Here is a 20,514-nt window from a genome sequence, read left to right as displayed (position 1 = left end):
ATTGCAACAATGTCGCTCGCAAGTGCGGCATACTTTCCAGGAGGTCCTTCATTTTGACGGGTATCTCGACCTGTAACAGTTGGTTTATAATGTTTGTTTCTCCTTCAGAGCGAGAAGTACCCACAAGCCCCTGTGCATCCTTGCTCGTTGACATCTCCTTCTCTAATTCCACTCGTGCCTCCAGTGCCTTTCATTTTTCCGTGCGGGGATCTGGATAAGTGGCTGCTTTCGTCTTGGACCTTGTTATGGCGAGTACATCCTCCGTTTCTACATTCAACAGGTTCACGCCAGATTTGGGACAATTGCCATCATCATGATCCCCCGGACCGCACCACTTGCAAAGTTTTTGTGGTGCTTCCTCCACTGTACAGTCTCTGGTGAAATGCCCCCATTGATTGCAAGCTCGGCATTGTATCATCGGCCGCCCTTTAGCGTCGTATTGGATTCGGCTTCTATTATTCGTATTGTTATTATTACCTCTTCCTCGCCTGTTGTTTCAATAGCCGCCAGACGAGGCGTTGTTGCTCGCAGGCTGGGACGTTGTTGACGTGTATTTTGTACACCATCATACACAGAATAAAATACCAATAGGCATCTTATCCTCTCTTGAGAAAATAGTCTCTAACTACTGAAGATTCGCATAAAGGATCAGTTAGGTAGACTCCAAGGTTCTTTTAGTAGGGTCTCTACGTGTGGACAAGCTTCCAGCGGTATGATGTGATTTGTTGTTTCCTCCAAGGGGCCTTACGTATTCCGAAAGCTCAAGATTTGCTAAACTAAGGAAACTTTCAAAAATAACAAAAGAGTAGGGTTTGAAAGAGGTCTAATCTAGTCTAACCCTATGAATGACTTAGTATGGACAAGACTTGGCGAGATTCAACCAACTTCAATTTTGCCATAAGATAACAACTCAATTGAAATTAGTGCGATCTTCTAAGGTAATAAAATGATATTCAATGCATCAAAGATCATGGACACTACCACAAAGGAACATATCCAAGATACAATAATGATTGAAGATTAAGGGGTTCAAGGTATTCTCCAGTCGACCACGCAAGGCGTTCCTACAATCAGCAAGAAGCTAGTGGTTTGGATTACGAATCCTACCAAAAATCAGGTCTCACACTATGTCCTTCAAATTAACAAGCTACTTTGATTGAGCATGATTCAAGTAAATCAAACAACCATGAAGATAACTTAAGAAAGTTGCAACAAAACACCATAACTTCAATATTTTATTGATTTCCAAATCATCATGTACAACAATTGCTTGAATTTCTCTCTTCAAACTCAATCTTGCTACAAAATAAAATTGCTTCTAACTCTAATCTCTCTTCCCTATTACATCAACTATCGACTATTACACTATTAACTATTAACAAATGAAATTAAAAATGGGGGTATAAATAGCATCCCCAGTTACAATGAAAGGTCCAGATTGAAAGTAGATCAACGGTCAAGATCATGACACCTAAACCCTAATTAGGGTTTGTTACAAATGGCCTCCTTTTTACTGAACAATATTAAATACATAGCCAAATATTAAATTTGGCACAAAAACCTAGGAGACATAAACCAATGACAAATAAGATGCCATGTCATCTATAACAACCTTTCATCTAGAACCTTATTCCCTTTCCAATGTTCCTTTTTGGCATATGCAATGAATCTTGTCACGATTCCTTCAATTTCTGCAATTGGAATCTCGGGAAGATTCTTCATACTCTCTTCCAAGTGGATGACCTGATCGAATGCATCTAGGAGAGCTGCGTCCCATGAAGCTTCAAGTTCTTTCGTTCTTTCAATCAGGAGCATGGTGGCGAACATCTGATCATATTGCTCATCTGTAACATTTGCGTCCTTGCAAAAGATGACCTTGATTCTATCCTCTAACTCTTGCATATCCACATCTGTCTCGACCTCGATCCTTCTGCCAAGAATGGTACGAAGTACCTCAAATACTCTGTCCTGGATCGGATTGATCACCTCCTCAACTTGGCCACATCTAGTACTGATGTCTTCAAAGAAAACACTCTTCATATGGAGTAAGGTTGACCAATGAAACAAACTGTGAGATTCTCCCTCCAAGATCTTCTCCTGCGCTAAAATCTTCCTTGAAGTATGCCTTATTACTTTCAAAACAGGAATGATAACGTCCTTGGTATGGGCAAATGCAGCTACTGTTATCATCAAATTGTGGATTATCTCAAGAACTTGGATAGCTTGATGAATAATCTTCATCATCCTTGTAACAAACTCTATGGCCACTGTATGAGATCTATCCATCCAATTACTTGTACGTTGAACCATGTTCCTGAATCTTTCTGCTTCATTGATTGATTGAAGCGGCAATGCTTGTACTGGTGATCTAACTGGATCCTGACGTCCCAAAGGTTCATTGATGTGACTGAAATATGTCCTCCATGCACCGACCTCTCTCTCAAGCTTTCTATTCTTCTCAATTTCTTCTTTAAGCTTGTCTTTCAATGCTTCAAATGAATCGGTAGCATCATCTAAAGTCTGCTCTGCTGTGGATGGTCCTAACTCAAAAGTCTGTATATCATATTTCTCTGCTAGGATCTCACCTTCATATTCGTCTGTTGCCGGTGTAGCTATCTGCAATTTCCTGGATCCAGTCTCATCTCGAATCATCTTGGACATGTTGGTAGCCTTTCTCTTCTCTGTTACTTCGTGTGAGCGTCCAACAAGGCTCTCTAAATCAATTGCATTGTCCTCGTCCTCTACTACGATCACCTTAGTTAATCTTTCCTTCAACCAATCTGGGATAATCAATCTTGTTTCTTGAACTTGAATCTCTTTATGCACTATTTCTTCTTGTCTAGGGGGAGATGTCATTTCATTGTCTTCTTTATCTTCATCTAACTCATAGTCCTGGAGAGATCCATCTGGTGACCCATGCTGTGCCTGTCCTTCTTCCTGCCTGTCGTTCTGTACCATAGACTCCATGGATTCTTCCACTTGAATTGTTCTCTTCTCAGGTCTAGAAGAAGTACCGGATGATCGATCTCTGTTAGCCTCTTGTTTCCTCTTGGAAGACTCTTTCTTTTCTGACCTTTCTTTTCTCTTCGAACCCCTTGGATGGATATTGCCCTCACTGGCACATCGAAGATTTCCTTCACCTGAATTTCTAGGATTAGGATTGCCTTCACTCACACTAGCTCCACCTTCGGCTGGTTTCTCTTCCAAAGTGAAAGTCATAGCTATGCCTTGTTCTCTCAATTTCTGATGTTGTATGTCAACCCATCTGCGAGTACAAGACAAGACTGGTGCCATCAAAGTATCTAAATCCACGACCTCGGGCTCATTCCAATCCAACCTTATTGATTTGCTTTCTCGATCATAGGAAGACTGGATATGTCTGCCACTGTCCTGAGCTTGGTCGGCCACTCTGTATATCCTGCATTTCCTGATGAAATCCAAAGGTAATCTAGAATGCATTTTCCGTTTCACTTCAAGATCATCTAAGAGATTCATCATAAAATCTTCAATTTGGTACTCATGTCTAAACTTCCTGCCAACTGTCTCCTCTAAATGTCCATGTGGATCAAAGCTTTCTCTCAGAGCAAAAGATGAAAAAGAATACAAGGCTAACTCCTTCTCTGCGTCATCCATGGCTAAAGCATTAGGACATACCTCAACTGAATTACCCAAAATGATAGGTACTGGAACTCCATTCTGATGTCTGTGTCTGAATGCCTTCACATATGCTGCCAACTATCTTGTTACTTCAAGTAACACAATTCTGTCTGTCGGATATCTCGGCAACATGTATGGAGGTAAAGGACATCCATGCACTCTAATATAAGTGAACTTGGGAAACTGAATGAACCAAGCACAGTACCTCTTTATAAATTCCTGGGCATCCTGAGATAACCTGTTGTGAATTCCACCTTGCAACGTCCTTGTGATGTTCATCGTGAAAGTATCATTAACCAATTTATAGTTGCTCCCTGACGGATGATGCAAGTAGGCATAGGAATCACAAGCTCTGACCTCGCCGGGTCCTCTTCCAATCACTCCTCTGTGAGGTAGTCCTGCGTATTCAACACTCCTGATCAAGGCATAGATGACGTAAGAACTCATGTGGAAGGACTTAGTAGCCTTGAGTCTCCTCAACTGTACGTCCAAGCAATGGCTAATCATCCTAGCCCAATGTATCGTACCTTTCCCTTGAACAATCACCTGGATGAAAGATCCCTGATGGATCTCTTTTACCAATCTGCTGTAATTTTTATTTATTTAAATTGATTTTTCCTGCTTATTAATATTTTCTTTCAGAAATAGACAGAAGTTGCAGAAGGGTTGAATTCTTTTTGTATTTTGATGATTTTTCAACAAGTAAATAATGAAGTACAAGTACATGAACAAAGTACTGAAAATGAAGTTCATATACAGCCAAAACAAATTCGATTCAAGGCAGATTTCTGAATATAAAATCAAATATTTGACCAGATGAAGATTTCCAATAATTTCAGGAAGATTACAATCAGGAATAATTCCAACCTGGATGCTGAAAGAGTAACATAACTAGGAATGAAGTTGTGGCAAGATTCCAGCCCTCCAAGTGCTGCACGTGGGAAGGAAAGTGGCTGCCAGGTACAGCCGTACGGCTGCCAAGTACACCCAACTGGTTAGAAACCCCAAACCCCACGCTGAACTCTGTCAGAATTGTTGAACCTCCAGAAAGAATGCCGTACAATCTCCAAGATGCTAATAGCTGCAAACAAATCCAAACCACTGTATTGGGGGCTACGTCCCAAACAGGCAAGGCATTGGGGTTGGCGTCCCAGATGCTGAAAAGCTCTTCCAGAGCCAAATCTCAAATCCAAGATGTAAAATGTGTAAAAGATAATAAGAATTAGGTCTCAACTTCCTTATAACACCTTCCCACTAAGCTCAAACCCTAAAAGTGACTCAATGGGGCGTTTAGGGTTAAAATGTTATATTTCTCATTTTAAGTTGTCAAGTGCATAGAAAATGACCTTTTTTCAAATATAAAGAAATCCGTTCACCGAAAGGATCTGAGTCAAAAGAGAAATATTTAGAAAAGTCCAAGACCTTTCCAACGAGCTATCACACCAAGGGATACGCATCCAGATGAGGCCAAAAACCCCTTATCACTCCAAAATGGCTATAAACATAGCCTTATTTAAATAATTAAACGCTAACTTAACAAATATTTAAATATATTAAAAATATATCCCAAATAGCTGTAGAAGGCTCAAATGACTCCAAAAACCTAAAACGGAATTTGCCACCTGTCTGCGACTGAAGTCGGAAATCATGGATCAACTGGCAGTCTCATCCCTAAAATCTAGGGATGCTCCTAGAAACTAGGAAACACACCCAAATCTCCTGAAACTGAAACCATCTAAAAGGTCATGAATAACCTCACGACTGGCAACTGTCACGACCTCCTAAAATTTAGGGATACCCCCTAAAATCTAGGAACTGCTCCAAACTGGCTCTAAACTGCTTGTAAAGCCAAAATCCAATCACTCTATGCACTGAATGAGTCCCAATCAACCTCTGCTAGCCTACGAGACTCCAATGATAGGCCAACTCCTCCGTCTCCGATGTCCACTCTAGAAAGGGGACATGACACTGGATGAAGTAAAACATCCACTTCTCAAAATAGAAGGCATGAGGGGCTCCTGTAACTCGGTTGAGCATGGTAATCAAATCTCTGTACTCCTCTTGGAAATCAATCCTGTGCGGTGTGTTCAGGACCTTGCTCAGACGGGGACGGCTCTTAAGTAGCCAGTTCTTATTGATAATGCTTAGACAAGCATCTGGATCATCTTCGTACATTGATCTGGCTCCTTCTATGCTCTTGTATATCATGTCCCTGTGCTCTGGAAGATGGAAAGCTTCACTTATAGCTTCCTCTGAAAGGTACGCCAAAGTGTTTCCCTCTTTGGACACGATCGTTCTGGACTGTGGATCATAATGACGAGCACACTCGATCATCAACTCATGGCACTGAATAGCTGGAGGAAAGTCGGCCGCCTTAATGATGCCACTCTCTATTATTCTCCGGGCGACAGGCGATGGCTTGCCAATGTAAGGGATCTCTCGAAACTTCTTCGTGCTAAAGTTGCCTAAATTTGTATCTCCAATGTGGCTCCACTTCGACACGATCTTGGTCTCCACTTCTTCGGTCTTCTGATCTTCTTTCATGAGAGCTGAACGACTGGTAGATGCTCCCGCCTTCGGGGTCACCATACCTACACAACATTTCACAATGAGAAGCTAGATTTTGCGATAAATAACATAGATTAGAGAATAAATTTTAGGAAACTTCATGATAAGCCTTTGAGTTATCATTTCCTAAAATGAAACGATTGAGCTAGGAAATCAAAATTTCAAAAATCAAAATTCAAAATATGACGATGAATAAATAAAACAATAAAATCAAATCGCCATACCTCAAATCGAGAGCTAACTCTAGAATGCAAAAAGGACAAAATCGCCTAGGCAAAAAGATCGAAAATAGCCTTCAATGAAATCGCCTTAGCCAAAATAGCAATTCGCCACCTTTTGAGTTGCCTTGACGTGATCTTCAAAATTCGTTCAAATGGATCTTCAAGTTCGCACAAATAAATCTCCAAGTCTCGCACCACCTTTGGACGATGTTAGCGTCACCTTGGATGATAGTTCGCACTTCTCCAAACACAATTCGCACTTTCTTCCTCCAATCGCATGTGTGAGATGATAAATAATATTGTGAAAATGAAGATTTCACCTCTCCCCTTATAGCGCTCACCTCACCATTCACCCCCAAGGCCGACTTGGTAAAAATAAGGCAATTTTAAACGATTTTTTAATAAAGTAACAAGGCCGACCTTTAAAATACCAAGCGCTCCAATCGATTTTTTATTAATTAATTAATTATTAAATGCCTTTTATTTTTAATTAATAAATTTGATTTTTTTAAAGGCAAAATAATTAATAAATATTAAGCGCAAGATTTAAATGCTAATTAATTGAGTTTTTTGAATTTATCAAACTTTAGCATTTAAAATGAATTCAAAAATGTTTATTTAGCGCCAAGATTTTGAAAATGGTAGATACGTACCTCATCGCCCTGGTCCCTTGGAGAGGGACAGGAGCGATCTACTATTTTGGTCATGATTCTTGCGTTTTTGTCGTCCAAAGTCTTCATCTCCGCGTTCAAATCAACCACTTTGTCAGGTCCTTCGAGTTTGATTGTCTTGCTTGTGTGAACAAAAACCTTTATAACCATTATCGCCCTGGTCCCTTGGAGAGGGACAGGAGCAATCTTCATATTTTCATGTTGATCTTGCATCTTCGAATTCCAATTTTCATCATAAGGCAAATAATAACATTGCTTGTTCATTCCATGCTCGTCCCATTTGCTTTTTACAAGACATTTTGATGTTTAAAGGATCATCGCCCTTGTCCCTTGGAGAGGGACAGGAGCGATCCTTGTCATTTCTCCATTTTAAGCTCGAATTGGTAATATTTAACGTCCATTTCCCTTTGCATCGCCTTCCAAATGAGGTTTAAAACCATGTGCGACTTTATCTTAACGTGATCTTCAAAGGATATCATGTGTTTTGGCAAATATCGCCCTGGTCCCTTGGAGAGGGACAGGAGCGATCTCCATGTTCTGGCTCAAATTTGTAAACATTTGATCTTCGTTCTTCGTTCATTGTCTTCCAAAGGTCGTCTTTTACTTCGCCAATCCTTGCATTGTCTTGATTTTGAAGGAGCATGAGTGTTTTTGTAAAAATCGCTTTGGTCCTTGTCCAAAGGACAGGAGCGATATAGGCTCTATAGCTCATTTGATAATATTTTGACGTTTGAAACCTTTGTAAATCATCTTCAAATGACACCTTATACATTGTGTGATCCCGAAAGACCTTGACTTGGCATGAACTTGAAGGAAAATGAATGATTCCATATAAATCGCCCTGGTCCCTTCCTGAGGGACAGGAGCGATATAGCTTCTGTATTCAATTTAACGATCATTTTACGTTTGAAGTTTTTGTATATCTCCTTCAAAAGACGCCTTAAACCTTTTACAACCTTGTGAAGTCTTGGCCTTACGTGATTTTTGCATGAATTAGCCAATACATTCAATATCACTCTGGTCCCTTCCCAAGGGACAGGAGCGAACTTCAACATTTTGAGTTTGTTATCATGTTCTTCATCTTGCCATTACCTTCAATGCGTGAAATGACATCCCTTGATTCTCCTTGGTCGCTTGAAACTTGCTTAACTTTTGAAATCTATGCCCTTATGCAAATTTCGCTCTGGTCCCCTCCTGAGGGACAGGAGCGAAACTAGGATATTTTAATGCAAATCCTTCAAGTTGGCGACCTTTGTAACTTCGTGTTTGATTGAAATGTCTTGAAATGTCCTTGCCACCTTGTTCTCCGTCTTGGAATGTCTTGAACTTGAATAAGAAGCAATATACTCATTATATCGCCCTGGTCCCTTGGAGAGGGACAGGAGCGATCTTGCTCTTGTGGGCTTCACTTCACTTCGTCATCTTCAAAACTTATATTCAACGGATTCGCAATGTCCCATTCCATTCATCCATGCCTTGAGATCAATTGTAACTTGGCAAGAAAATCATCTATAACAAAAATCGCCCTGGTCCCTTCCTGAGGGACAGGAGCGAACTTAAGCATTTAGGGTCCTTGTTGATGTTTCATGATCTTCAATTTATCTTCAATGAGTTCATTTCACCTCTGTCCTTGTCTTCAAACATAAACTTGACTTGATCTTTGCCTGAATCTCGCCCTATGAAGAATATCGCTCTGGTCCCTTGGAGAGGGACGGGAGCTACAATGTACTTCGCCCTGGTCCCTTGGAGAGGGACAGGGGCGATTTTGGCATTTTGGACCATTCTCCTCCATGTTTGCACTTCAAGTTATATTCATTGGATAAAACATATCTCCTTGGACCTCTTCAAATCGCCAAATCATTAAAATCCTGCAAGGACAGAGCAAAATTTGATTTGTAGCTCCGGTCCTTCACTGAGGGACAGGAGCGATTCTGCTCCTACAGGCCAAAATATCATGATTTTACAAATTTTATCACTTCACAAGGCGAAAACAAATCATTTTCAATGTCCGGGATCAAAAATCAAAGAACTCAAAATTTGGTCAAAATTGGTCAATTGGTCAAAATTCACATTTCATCTTCAACACTTAGACAAATTTAAGCTCTGCACTCAAAATTCCAATTGAAAATAGACCATTCTGGCGAATTCATTGCATTCAAAATTTGCATCCTTCGAGAGGAAGCTCAAAAGCTCTCAAAATTGACTGGATTCTGGCCTAAAAAGACGGCAATTAAAACCCTAAGGCTTGACCCTAAATCCAGACAACTGACTGACTAACAAAACCCTAAAAGCGAAGCGAAAAGCGAGCGAAAAACGAGCAAAAAGAGGGGGTCCCCATTTGCAATGGGGCGATGTGTGAAATGGTCACAACAGACATGCCGGCTGACACAGCTAGTTCTGTAAAGAGAACCTGTTGGTTACGTGTCCTCATATTGTACGGACACTCCTTGGTAAGGTGTCCGGCAATCTGGCAAATATCGCAAAATGCTTTTTTCGGACAAGACCCCTTGGTGTGTCCGTCGGTACGACAGTCCGTGCACCATAAGTCCCCTTCGTCGCCTTTGCTTGTGCTTCCTTTGGTTGCCTTTATCTCTCTCATCATTCGCTCCATATCTTTCTAGAGAGCCCGTACCTTCCGATTAGAGTCGTCATCACTGCTATCACTTTTGTCAGAAGAGGAATCATCCTCTGACGAGGATTTATTTTTCTTCTTCTTGGACGTCTTCTGTTCACTTTCTAAATCCATTGCCCTGTTATAGGCGTCGGAATATGAAGAGGGAGGTACTATCTTCATTTTTCGTCTAAGGGATTTCTTTAGACCTTCCACGAACCACCGTTTTTTCAGTCCGTCTGCCGGCTGGTTCTCCATCTTTCCTAGCAGCTCTTTGAGCCGCCGGCTGTAGGTTCGAACAGTCTCGTCCTTTCTCTGTTTCGTGCCGTAGATTTCGGCTACAATCTCATTATCGTCTCTTAGGAGATGAAACTCTGCTTGAAATTCCTTCTTCAAGTCTGGCCATGTGCTAATTTTAGCCTTATCCGTATCCGAAAACCAGTCGATGGCTACGCCCCTCAGGGTTGCGGGAAACTGTGTTACCCACTCGTCCTCATCGGTAACACCATTCGCTCCCCAAATTGTTTCACAAGTGCGACAGTGGCAGACAGGGTCTTCTTTCCCATCCCCATGGAACTTTGGAAGTTTTTGTTTTTGTGCCATGCCTTGTCTTTTTACTACTTGTGGCTGTTGTCCTACTCCGGATGGGTCAGATCCTATAAGGGGTGCTTGACCGCCGTGCCCCGGTGTCCCTCCGACACTCCTGGCAGCCCTGGTGTCTTCTCCCTCTCCTGCCTCCTCCCCACTCCTTGGAGTTTTCCTAGCCTCTGGTGTGTGTGGCAAGTCCCTCAAATCCCTCAACTGAGTTTTGGTACACTCTATCCTACGGCGGGTTTCCGCAAGTAACTCCTCCCGACTCCGTGGGTGGCCGCTGGCCTCACCGTCCCCTTCGGAGCATTCCTCCTCTCTTCGCTTATACCTCTGTCGCCTTTCCGCTTGCTGTTCAAGGATCAAGGCACGTTGGGCTACTGCACGTTCATCTATATATTGTTGCTTATTTTTGTCTTTATTTAGTGTATTGGGCATTAATTCCCAGACAGCTTTCTATATACTTAATGACATAAAAAGTAGAACACTTTTATTCATTCATAATGTGGAAGACAAGATTATGCCAACAATATGACATAATTATTACAATAAGTGTTCTTTATTCCGCCCCGTATGGCTCACGGTTCAAATGCCCCTGACCTGGCACCATCTCGTTCTGCTTCCCGTTCCTCGTACTATTGCAAAATTTGTTGGCGTCGCTCTTCCCGGGCAATCTCCTCCAGGCGAGCTTGTTGTGCCAACGATGCTTGTGCTAGCAATCGGGGGAGATGGTTCATCAACCGATTTACCTCCGGACTCACTTCCAACGCTGTCCACACGGCACTTGGTGGGACTTCCGCCTCTCGTCGAACGTAGGTCTGAATGGCTACTTGGAGTAGAATTGAAAATTCTCTCGTCGCGGTGTCTTCTCCTACGTAGAGTTCTGTTTGGGCATCGTCGACTTCTGGGTTTATTTCACCAACGGGTAGGCCCATTGGGTCTGTGCGCCATCCGTGTCTTCCGTTCCGAGTTCGTCTAGGCAACGGTGCCAAATGTTTACCTCACTGGGTAAACAGGAAGTATACAGAAATCGAACAGCAATGCACAATGCAAATACAAAAGAAGTACCAGAATAAGCTTTCCATTAATGTCAAAGGATGTTCATATTATAATCTGTCGTCAATATTACATGTCCTCCAACACCCGGAGGTGGTACAATATATGACAGCCGAAGGGGTGCGACACAACCGTCGCGACTCCAACTTCCTACCCGTCGGCTAACTAACTATCAATAATTAACATTACTAAACTATACATTTTTTCCCGATAACATCCCTTTCCTCTTCCCTTGTTTCAACTTCTCCCTACATTCACCTACATAGTCAACAAAAACTCCCTCATTTCAAATTCTCTATTCCCATTTGTAACCGCACACAACTGCAAAGAAAAACATTATTCTTCCTTGACAATTTTGTCTCTCATCTCAACACAGCAATCTCATCTCTTTGGTCTTTTGTCTATATGCGCATCCTCATGATAGTAATAATAAACATTTAAAACAAATATTGGACAAATTGAACAAAATGCTATCATATCCTGGGAATAAAACATCTACACAGAATGAAAATAAAAACCTGACCAAACAACACTAACAACAACAACAACACATACAAAAATTTGAATTGATGCAGATTGCCCTTATGACCGAGTGCTCCAGCATCAAGAAGTCACCAAAATTTATCATAGCAAAGACAGGCTTAAGGAAATCAATGCCCTTCTCCACCTATATTTTCTTGCAAGCTTCCCACTATGTACAACCCACAATGGGAAAGGACACAGCGAACATGGAGTCACACCATAAGAAATTACCATGGAAGGAAACCCCACACTGAGCTCTACAACCTGCAATATGTTTTGAAAACCACTCAAGAGTTGCTTCTTAACAAATGTAGTAACATTTTTTTATATCACCACCTCACTTGTGTCTAGAAGAGATCCTAAAACATTGAAGCAAAATTAGAGTTTTCATGGTAATGATGTGGAGCCAACATAAACTAGATGCACATTTGCCAGACCTTTCAACTCTAAGCATATTTGTCAAACCTTATCAACTAGAAGCACACTATCCATGACACATGTAGATGGAGAAATGCAAAAAAAAATGTAAACGCTTCCCAAATGGGATGCAAAACAAACCTAATCATTCCCTTTATGAATGCCACAATAACAATCTTCAATGCAACTTAATCCCCTCAAACATATCAAAGCACGTAATCCTAGATTAAAGTTTGTGTAAGGATTCAAATGAATGCCAAGTCTTGGTAACATTGCTTATGATACAGTTCTTCCAAGTGTCAATAACATAATTCGCCAAAAAAGTCTAATTCACCATTGCCTTACCTATAGATGTGACGAATCAAAAAATCAATAAGAGAATCCAATAAGGGCCAAACGTGCAATAACTGATATAAATCTTCCAATTCATTGCTCTTCAGCTCCAAACAGCATTGGTTATAATCATTGAATCCCCTTCTATTTCCACACAATCAACTCCAAACACCTAGCTGATCTGTAATCCCATAAGAATTGCTTGGGCTTCAACCTCGTTGTTTGAACCATCCAATAGCTTCTTTGAAGTGCCTCAATAAAGCTTCCCATCCAAATTACAAATCAAACACCCCACACTTGAAAATCTTGAGTTATCTCTAGTGGCTCCAACAAAATTTAGTTTGGCCCAAATGCAAAGTAGAGGACGATAACTCACAAATTAGCAACAATTAGTGAGAAGAAAATAAATCCCCATTACCCTAAACAATGTATTTTATCTATGTTACCGGTTCTCTATATTCGGATGCCATTCCCGTACCCAACTGGATCAGGTTCGGGAGCAGCAATGAGAACACCCTCAAAGTGCCTTGAGAGCGCCCTAGCCAACTTAGGACCCACAAAGAACCCAGGGTGGTTTGGATGCCCCCAACAGATCCCAAGTGCTTCCACAGGTGAGCAAAGATGACACACACCCAAAAACACTTTAAACAATGATTGTGACTTCTATATCAAAGAAGTATTGGCTTCTGTGAAAGATTTTATGCTATTGTAATTATAACAACCTAGGATTCTATATTAAAGTTCATGAGATAGTGCAAAGGTATTAATACTGTCAATATTGAGATTAGTGTCCATGGCATCAATGACGCTTTACTCCTTTTGCAAGAATAAAGCCAACAAAACCCATTCTCTTCTTGAGTAACAGCTCTTGTAATCTTAGTGTAGGGATCATGGGTTGTAAAGGCAATTTGAGATGTGAATCTAGTTAAGTATTGCCGCTTAATGATGTTTTGTTTAAGTTGAAAATAATAACTCAATGGGGTTGTTAGTTGTAAATTAATCATGATAGTATTTGGTTTGGGAGTTCTTAGGAAGGATTTGTTTAATGTTTCCTTCAAACTTAAACGTTTCTACCTGGCCAGTGCTTATTTGATCAGAACCCTGTAGCCTTACTTTAGAATCATACAAGGAATATGAACACAAACTAGATTTGAATGACCCTTTTTTCTCTCAACGAATCATTTATCATGTCCTAATTGATAAGGAAAAAGTGAAACAATGACATAAATTGCTATTTCCACCTTGGGTTTCATCTACATTTACAATGATTATTTGGTATTGTAGTTATGAAGTGCATCCAATCCTCCACCCAAGACCAAGGTCCTTGACACAAATAGATAGGCACAAAACGTTCTCATATTCAAAAATGCAACAGTCCAAAACCTCACCAACATTCCAATAGGATCAACTTCTTCAAGCTCCACTAGACCTCAAGCTCTTATCAAATTTTCAAGAGTGATGATGCAATATGGAACTATACAACCATGGTTCACGTACACAATTGCAACAAAGCTCTAATGATCATGAAAAAAAACCATTGTACCAACATACCAAAACCCCATACCCATACTCAATCTCGTACCAAATTTGGCAATGTAGTATTTTATCTACATTGTTTATATTATTTCTACTGAAAAAAAAAAAATTAATTTTCTAAAAAAGTTAAATGAAAACAGATTATTTACTACATATTTTAAGTACATAGCTATTTCAATGAAAATAAATTATTTACTTTCACTTTTACTATTTTAGTGTAATATATGAATCTTAAATATTAATATCTATTTAAACTCCAACATATACACATTAATAAGTACTTAAATAGATTAAAAAAAAGATATAGAACTAAATATTCATTCATTTAAAAGTCGCTTTATTTTACTTGAGTTATTTTATTTAATACATATTTTAAAATTTTGGTGTCTTTAGTTTATTATAGCGCTATTTATTTTATACATATTTAAAAACTTAGCTGTTACTATGGAGCTATTTTGAGTACTCCATATTTTATTTACTTTATAATTAGCATCTTTATATTTAAAAAAAAATATCAGCTCTGAATAGTTTTTCTTTAATTAGCATCTTTATATTTAAAAAAAAATATCAGCTCTGAATAGTTTTTCTTTAATTAGCATCTTTATATTTAAAAAAAAATATCAGCTCTGATAATTGGAAAAGGAAATCAAGTATACACAAATAAAGTAGATAGCAAAAACTCTTTATGGAGAAGAAAACAAAGCTGTATGAATTCCATTACAAGCCTCAACGACCCAATGGTACTTGTCTAAATAGATGAAACATCTATGCTTGTGTCCAAGTAACTCATCCAACAACTAGACTCAATTAAGACATGATAAGATCACAATTAATAAACAATGTTAAACTCACGTATGTGAGATTAGGATAAGATCCTCATAATTAAACTAGCAAACAACTAAAGAGAACTTCTAGTATCTCCTCTGTGAGGCTAAATCTAAAGAAATAATAATTATCTCCTCACTCCTAGGCATGGTACCTATGTATGATATAAAATCAATGTGCCCCCAATTGGGCATAATTTTTTTTAATTGGTATAAAGATTGTATTTACAACTCCTTGCTGAAAAGACTAAAGACAGAACTGCTGCACAAGAGGATGAGGAATTAAGGCCAACATTCCAAATCTTATATGACATAGGAATAACTCAAACCAAGAAAGAAAGGTATTCAGAGCCACATCCAAGATCATTGATAAGCCAGTTGGTAATTTCTGATTACCAGACAATCACGGGTTATCAAACAATCTTTTCAGTTTGATTATTCTTTTGTGACAATTTATTAATAAGCATGATGTGCAGCATTTACTGTAATGTCCCCACCTTGAAATAGGATTTAATAACATATAATGATAAAAAAATTAAAAAAACAAAAGAATAAAAATAACATTTAAATTAAAATTTAACTAAGTTAGTACAACTTGAGTTGTGGTGGAGAACTTGTGCTCTTGAAAGAGAGGTCACAAGTTCAACTCCCACAAGGGGGTAGGGTATGTACACCTTATCAGCTTCGGCCCATTACCTATCAAAAAACAAAAAAATTAAATAAGCTAATGAATGGTCAAAAGGCATAAAATGAAAAGTTCTGACTCCCTCAAACATGAGATATAAAAGGGAGAAGAGAACCTCATTGGAGAAGGGAGATGGAGGAGAAAAGAAAGAAGGGAGCATGTAAATCAAAGAGGAGACAATGGAAGAAGGAAGGAATGGGAAGTGAATCTTCCAAAGGAGGGCAGAAATTATGGAAGGTTGTGACTCTTCAAAGGTGGTGATTGTGAAAGGTTGTGACTCTTTTGATGGGCAGGCATGTTGAAGAGGTGTGACTTCTCCCTCACAATGGAAGATATTAAGGGAAGAGGATCTCATTTGAGAAATGGAGGAAGAGAGAACAATTGGGAAAGAATATATTATTTTAAAAGGTAGCAATGAAGGGTGATGACCCAATTCTAATGAAGGGCGGTGACCCGAGTCTTATGAAAGATGGTGACCCTTTTACCAATGAAGTATAAAAGATATCATTCTAATTTTTCAATGATCACTTATCAATCATCATTCAAATCAAGCAACAATCAATCAGTGGATCACTCTATCAAATCAGCATACATTCAATCATCATTCACCAATATATCAAACCAGCCTTCATTATGTTATCACTCACCAATACCTCAAATCATACAATCAAAGGAATGCACTCAATCAATCAATTATGCATCAATCATTCAATTATCGGAGGTTAGACTGAAAAGCTACAGTGATATTAACTCCAGTTATGCGATTACACATTTTGTTTGGCAGTATGATGCATAGTAGTCATGTTTATATCTGAACTTTCCAGAATTAATATACTGCTGCTTAATAATGTCACTGTATATATCTACTTCCGCATATTTATGTCAAATTATATGTTGCTGATAATACCGTTTATACATGTTCTGAGCATGGATCTGATTATGGACATTCTGTAATTGACTGAGACATATATATTTTCTTAAAATCTGAAAGCATCGTAGCCATGACAGAAAGTGGAAAGATTACCAGCAGGGGAACAGCGTTGGGGTCACCTTCCAGGCACGCCACCTCATGGTATATGACAGGAGAGTCCCATGGGGCCAAGGGGGTATGAAGGCTACTACTTTTGGGTCTGTGAAGAGTGGACTTTCTGGGCACCCTGTGTTAAATCACACTCATTATCATGGTGAATGTCTGATATTCAATCTTTGGAAGTAAGGTAGTGGTGACAAGATTGAGGGGAACAGTGAAAGGATACCTCACCAAGTATGCCACCTCATTTTGGCAAGGGCCACATGAGGCCAAGTGGGATAAGGTCTACCCTTGGGTCTGGGTTAGAGGGCCTCTAGGGCACCCTATCAACTCACCCTATCCAAGCTTCCTAATGGTCAAATTTATGCTTTTACTTGCTAAATGAAATTATCTGTTTGGTGAGTTATAATTATGGAGCAATCTCTAACTTGTTTGCAGGACTTTCACCAGAATTAAAGGTATCTCTAAATCCATTCTTGACTATAACTTGTGATCTAGGGCAGAATCTAGGCACGTATAAATTAGGGACATTACATTCACTGTTCATACTTTTTTATTTTGAACATTACCAACTATAGCTATGTTCTCATGTAGCTGAGCATATTAAGACTACAATGTGCCATTATCTTATTTACCTGATATAGTTTTGCATATCTTTATTTATACACGAGCCAAGAACCTCTAATAAACTATCAAAAGGTTGGTAAATAACTACTTAGCTCTATACAAATAGTGGCATCTCCCAAGAACCTCTAATGAACGTATCAAAAGGTCGATAAATAACTACTCAACTCTATACAAATGGCGGCATCTCCCTCCAATCTCATAGTAATTGGCCACCTAAAACTAAAATGCTCCTCAGTCTCAAGTTTCAACATTCCTGACATGTAAAGATGGCTGATCTTGACATTCAACAAAAAATAGAGATTGTTTTCAATGCGGAAGTACTGGATGCACACCCCCCCTTGGCTGACCAAGGAGGATCCTCAAGCCATGTGGCAAATGGTGCTGGTGATAGTCAGGTTAATGATGATGCCATTTAAATATCATATGAAATTTTAGTATGGAAATTAAGAACAAGTGCAGAGGATAAGTCCGAGTCTCTTAAATCCTCTCTTGCAATTCTATTGATGAGCTTGAAAGGAAGAAGTTGAGGACAAGCATCTAAGGAAAACCCTAATGGAGGAAATCTAGCAGAGTGGTCTGGGAATTCCAATAATGTTTTGATGCTTAGTAAATCTCAAAGACGTAATATTCTTAAAAGAACAATGTGCTATACTGGAATAGCTCTCTCAACCTAATGTTTCATCACTCAAAAATCTGAACCTGTTGATATAAGAAGCAAACCTAATATTAAATCAATGCAAAGGAACTCAGCAGAAAAATGATACTTGGATTATGCAATATGGAACTGCCTATTTGCAACAAATCATACACTGTTCAAAAAGAGCAAGAGATTTGAACTCCTAGCAATACCTGAACAAGTCTCCCGTTCATGATATGGGATTTTTACCCCATTCATATGATTATTCATAGGAAGACCCTTATAAATAAATAAAAATGAAAAAGAAAATGAATAAAATGTAAATAAAGGAGATAAAATAAAATAAAAAGAAAATAACATCTAAAGTTATTAAAAGGGGTAAAAGGTGAGATAAGCCTTTAAACATTACAGAAACCCTTTTACTAAGGGAGAATTAGGGAGAGGTCCTTTAAACATGGAAAACAAGTGAAACCATTTGTTAAGGGTTTGTACAAATGTAATTACATAATTATTAACAGGTGTTAAGATTGCTTTACACTCTTTGGTTATTATATAAAGTTATAAACGAATGAATTGAATGTAAGAGTATTTGGGTGTTTTGGAATCACTCAAGGAAGAAGATGGCTTGGTGGGCTATGGGTATTAGAGAAGAGGCATATAGAACATGTCCAATTCAAGGTACAGGGTACACCTAAGATTGTCCTGGCTAGGGCTATGTGTTGAGTGATTGCTCAGTTGTGCATGTTTTACATGTTCTGTTCTTCATTGAAATATTCCTTCCTAGAGTGTGCCATAGCTATGAGGGCTGAGACCACTAAGATCTTCCTAGGATAAAGGCAACTACTCTACTAGTTTGATTCAAATAAGAATTGAAAATATTGCTGTTAAACAATATTTGGAACTATATATGTGAATCTGAATTGATATTTGGTTCATTTCTTTTGATCAAGTTGTAATAGTCATTTGTTTTAAATAACATTTGAATATAGCATAATAAAATGTTTAAATTAATCAAATATTAAATCCGCTGCCGATATTTAAATAACTCTGGGAGAATTAGCCACAATTCAAATAGGAGTCTCTATCTCTAAGGCATATTTCAAGGGTCCAGAGATGCATTTCCCATTTCACATGTATTATGGTATTAAGTAAATACTTAAAGCTTAGCTGCCAGTTTTGTATGGTTGTAACATCAGTCCATTATCCACATAAAGTGCACAAATGCATGTGTGACACTTTGACAGTGTCTGCAATTATTGTGTTTCTCTGGACTCGAATCCATTCAATTAATATCAATCCCTTCTACATAATACTCTTTTCACCCAAGGAAAAAAGAGAAAAGTGTCTTTAAACTTTTTCTCAGTCCTTGGATTTAAGGCTTTTCCAGCAGACCTAATCAAAGCCCTTCATCACACTAGGTAACTTCTGCCTAGATCTTCCATTTCCATACTCTTTAGCTCTCTTCTTATTTCCATATCCTTATATTTTCATTTCCAATATGACACCTTTTGAGATTTATGTGCGATTTAAATAACTGTTCACTCATACATTTTGTTAAACTTCCTTTTATAGCTCTAGCCTCTAATGGTACTATAGCATTATCTCCTTCAAACACTCACTCAATCCAACGTAATGACTACATTGTTACTTTAATAAGGACATTTGATCTCTTTTTCAGTTTCTGTAATTACAGAATTGAGGCTCTAGAACACTAATATCTATCTGTCATTATCGTAGCCCTATACAAAATACGTAACAGAATTAAGCTATAAGAAATAAAAATAGTAATTATAAAATATAACAATTCAAATGGCAACAAAGCAAAATGTGAAAGAACTATTAATCAAAACCTCTGATCTCCACAATATAAATGATGAATACTGAAAGAAGAAGCTTATATCAGAAACTATATGGTTCAAACATGACAGATCATACTTGAGACAATGGGCTGCTGCTGAAGAGGTGAGGCTTCAGAAAATGTCTCAGGAAGGAGAGCAGGCCAATCCTGCATGAATGAAAATTCACAAAAGTTTAAACATGTATCTTTAAGAAGGCCCATGATCAGTAACCTCTTCCTTTGCATCAATAAAATGATATACTTGCATCTCTAATGCATAGAAAATGTCAGAAGTGAGAAATAAACAATTTACAGACTGAAACATTTGTCTCACAACATCCTTTTACAGTTTCAACAGACTTATTCAAAGTGACTAGAGAAATTACAGTCCATTCACGGAGAAAATATGTAATGTTACTGTAAAGTCAAGCTAAGCCCACAAATTTTCTTATGAAAAAAATTATAAAACTACTACATGCCAACATAAATATCAACACAATTTTACACAATCCAAGAGTCAGTGTTTCCTCCTTTCCAACAGATTCAACACATTTGTAAAAGAACAGCATGCAAAATATTAACAATCCAAATTCCATCTCAACCCTTATTTTATGGATAAAAGAAGTTAGGAAACCTGAGAAGCCCAAAAACCTCATACGAAACATTTGCTTACTTGTTTCATCACATATCACTC

At 38.6% G+C, this 20,514-nt stretch overlaps 1 protein-coding gene across 6 annotated transcripts in view; it reads right to left on the bottom strand.

Annotated features, from left to right (window-relative positions):
* The window catches only part of LOC131060891 (cell cycle checkpoint protein RAD17), a 206,462-nt gene that overhangs the window by 149,009 nt on the left and 36,939 nt on the right, over positions 1-20,514 (bottom strand). For all 6 annotated transcript variants that reach the window (XM_059221313.1, XM_059221311.1, XM_057994325.2 and 3 more), the window contains one exon: positions 19,919-19,988. In XM_059221313.1, coding sequence (XP_059077296.1) covers positions 19,919-19,988 — 70 coding nt within the window. The remainder of the gene's footprint in view (positions 1-19,918; positions 19,989-20,514) is intronic.

Source organism: Cryptomeria japonica, chromosome 5 (assembly GCF_030272615.1).
Source record: "Cryptomeria japonica chromosome 5, Sugi_1.0, whole genome shotgun sequence".
NCBI classification, from domain to species: domain Eukaryota; kingdom Viridiplantae; phylum Streptophyta; class Pinopsida; order Cupressales; family Cupressaceae; genus Cryptomeria; species Cryptomeria japonica.
Note: the sequence above shows the minus strand (reverse complement) of the source record. Positions and strands in the feature narration are given on the sequence as shown.